This window comes from Alligator mississippiensis, chromosome 16, assembly GCF_030867095.1.
Source record: "Alligator mississippiensis isolate rAllMis1 chromosome 16, rAllMis1, whole genome shotgun sequence".
NCBI classification, from domain to species: domain Eukaryota; kingdom Metazoa; phylum Chordata; order Crocodylia; family Alligatoridae; genus Alligator; species Alligator mississippiensis.
The window spans coordinates 9,249,751-9,251,802 of record NC_081839.1 but is presented as its reverse complement, the minus strand read 5'-3'; the positions used below and the strand labels follow the sequence as shown (position 1 = coordinate 9,251,802).

The window sequence follows — 2,052 nt, the reverse complement described above, 5'->3', positions numbered from 1 at the left end:
TGCCTTGCCCTGGGAGCTCAGCCGCGTGACCTGTGCGCCTCCTGCTGCTGGGCGGGCAGGGCGTATGCCACATGGCCAGCACGCCCCACATCCCTTGCCCGCCTGGCAAGCAGGAATGGCATTGTGCGGCTGAGCTCCTGGGGCAAGGCAGCAGAACGCAGAGCGGGCAGCCCACCTCTGCCCTACAGGGGGCACATGCCCCCATGCCGCCCCTGTGGGTGTATGCTGCTGCAGAGGGGCCCAGCGCCCTCCCCTGTACCTCTGGATAACCTACCCAGCGCCCCACTCCCTCCCTCACCGTGGGGGCCTTGATCTGCCCCCCTCTCCACTCCTTTCCCTCCACCTACCAGCTGGGTGCTGTCTGTGTCTCTGTGCGCGTCTGCTCCTTATTCCCAAACCACAGCCTGCCTAGCCCTGCTGCTGCTTCTCACTCCTGACCCACCGTACCCCGCATCCTGCCAGGGTGTGTGGGGACCCCCCTTTCCAGGCTCCAACCCCTCCCCCACACCCCCCAACACCTTCACAAATAACACCCCCCCACACCTGCCCCTCTCCACACACTTCAAAACTAGCATCTCACGATTTGTGCCAATCTCTTGATTTTTTTAAGAGCTCGTCTCATGATTTTTGGCATGGTGGGGCTGGCAATACTGCTCCTCTAACGAGGATCTCACTTCTGTACCAGGCAGCAGAGCGAGGTAACCGAGAGCACCACTGCTTGCACCTGCCACATTCACCACAGCCACGGAGAGAGTAGAGTGCTCGATTTCCATGCCCGTGACTACTGCATCATGAAGGGACCTGGATGCACGACAGAGAGAGCCCTGGTCCAACAGCCTGGATGGGTGGGAGGACAGAAAGGGCAGCATCTTTTATCACACAAGTGATTTATTGTCAGTATTTACAGGAAAAATAAGACGCAAGCTGGGGAAGAGGTCCCAGCTGCTCCTGTCTCCTGTCATTTAGGGCAAAGTCCAGTTTCTCTCCTGGAGCCCTGTGCATCCTCCCTCCCCGACAGGAGGGCACCGAAGGAGTCTGCCACGCGGGCCCCCTCCCTAGAATGTCCTGTTCTTTCTTATCTTGTTTCGGTGCCAGGTGTTCAGCTTCCGCAGCAGCCTCCAGTACTCGGGCGTCTCAGGGTCCAGCTCCTCCAGCTTCTTGGGCGGGCCGAGGTCTATCTGGAACAGCCTGGGAGCCAAACAACGTGGGGTGGAGAGAGAACAGATTAGCACTGACACAGCACCCGCCGGCTCCACCATGCCCGGCGTGACTTGGCAGTGCTGGGCAGTAACTCGCGCTATTCCGGCCGCGGCGAGTGCCGGCCCGTCGCGTGGCACTCCCCCCGGCCGGCAGAAGGCCTAACCCCGGTCAGAGTCGGGGTCTGAGCCGCTCGCGTGGAGCCGCGGCGACTGCGTCCCCCCTTGCTGGCTCGGTGCCCATCGCATCCGATGCGTTTCCCACGTCTGGGGACTGAACCGGTGGTCTACGCCACAGGGAGGGCAGCGTCCACGCGGCGCCCGCAGGAGGTCGCGGTGCCCACGGCCCAGGGACACGGCGGAGCCGACCAGGGGGTGCTGGACCCGCTCCTGGCCCGGGCGCTGCGGGGGGGGGGGCTGGCGCCAGGCTCACGCGGCGCGGGGCGCCAGTCGGACCGGGCCGGGCCGGGCCGGGCCGGGCCACGCACCAGTCGGGGTAGTCCGCGTCGTCCTTCAGCGCCACCTCGGGGCCCTGCTTGTAGTAGTTGACGCCCACGGCGTGCGTGGCCAGCACCGCGGGGTCCGTGCACACCTCCGGGCCCTGCTGGGGCTCCTGCTCCTTCGCCTGCCCCTTCACCTTCACCTTCAAGGCTGCGGACACAAGCGGCGTGAGCGGGACGTAGGGGCCGCCTCCCCCGCCCCGCTCCTCGTCCCCCCCCGCGCTCACCCCCCGCCTTCTTGGCGTAGCCGCTGGCGGGGACCCTGCACACGGCGCCCACCCGCGCACACGCGGCCCGCGCCAGCGCCGCCATGGCCCGCGGACTACAGCCCCCGTGATGCCCCGCGCCAGCGACGC

The 2,052-nt window shown here is 66.0% G+C and overlaps 1 protein-coding gene across 1 annotated transcript; it reads right to left on the bottom strand.

The window, feature by feature from the left end:
• Nucleotides 1–870: 870 nt before the first annotated feature.
• Nucleotides 871–2,041, bottom strand: MRPL54 (mitochondrial ribosomal protein L54). Its single transcript, XM_006269333.4, has 3 exons — nt 1,924–2,041; nt 1,685–1,847; nt 871–1,188 (listed from the first exon to the last, which is right to left on the bottom strand). The coding sequence occupies exons 1-3, from the start codon at nt 2,006–2,008 to the stop codon at nt 1,056–1,058; spliced, it is 381 nt and encodes a 126-aa protein (XP_006269395.1). The 5' UTR covers nt 2,009–2,041; the 3' UTR covers nt 871–1,055.
• Nucleotides 2,042–2,052: the final 11 nt, after the last annotated feature.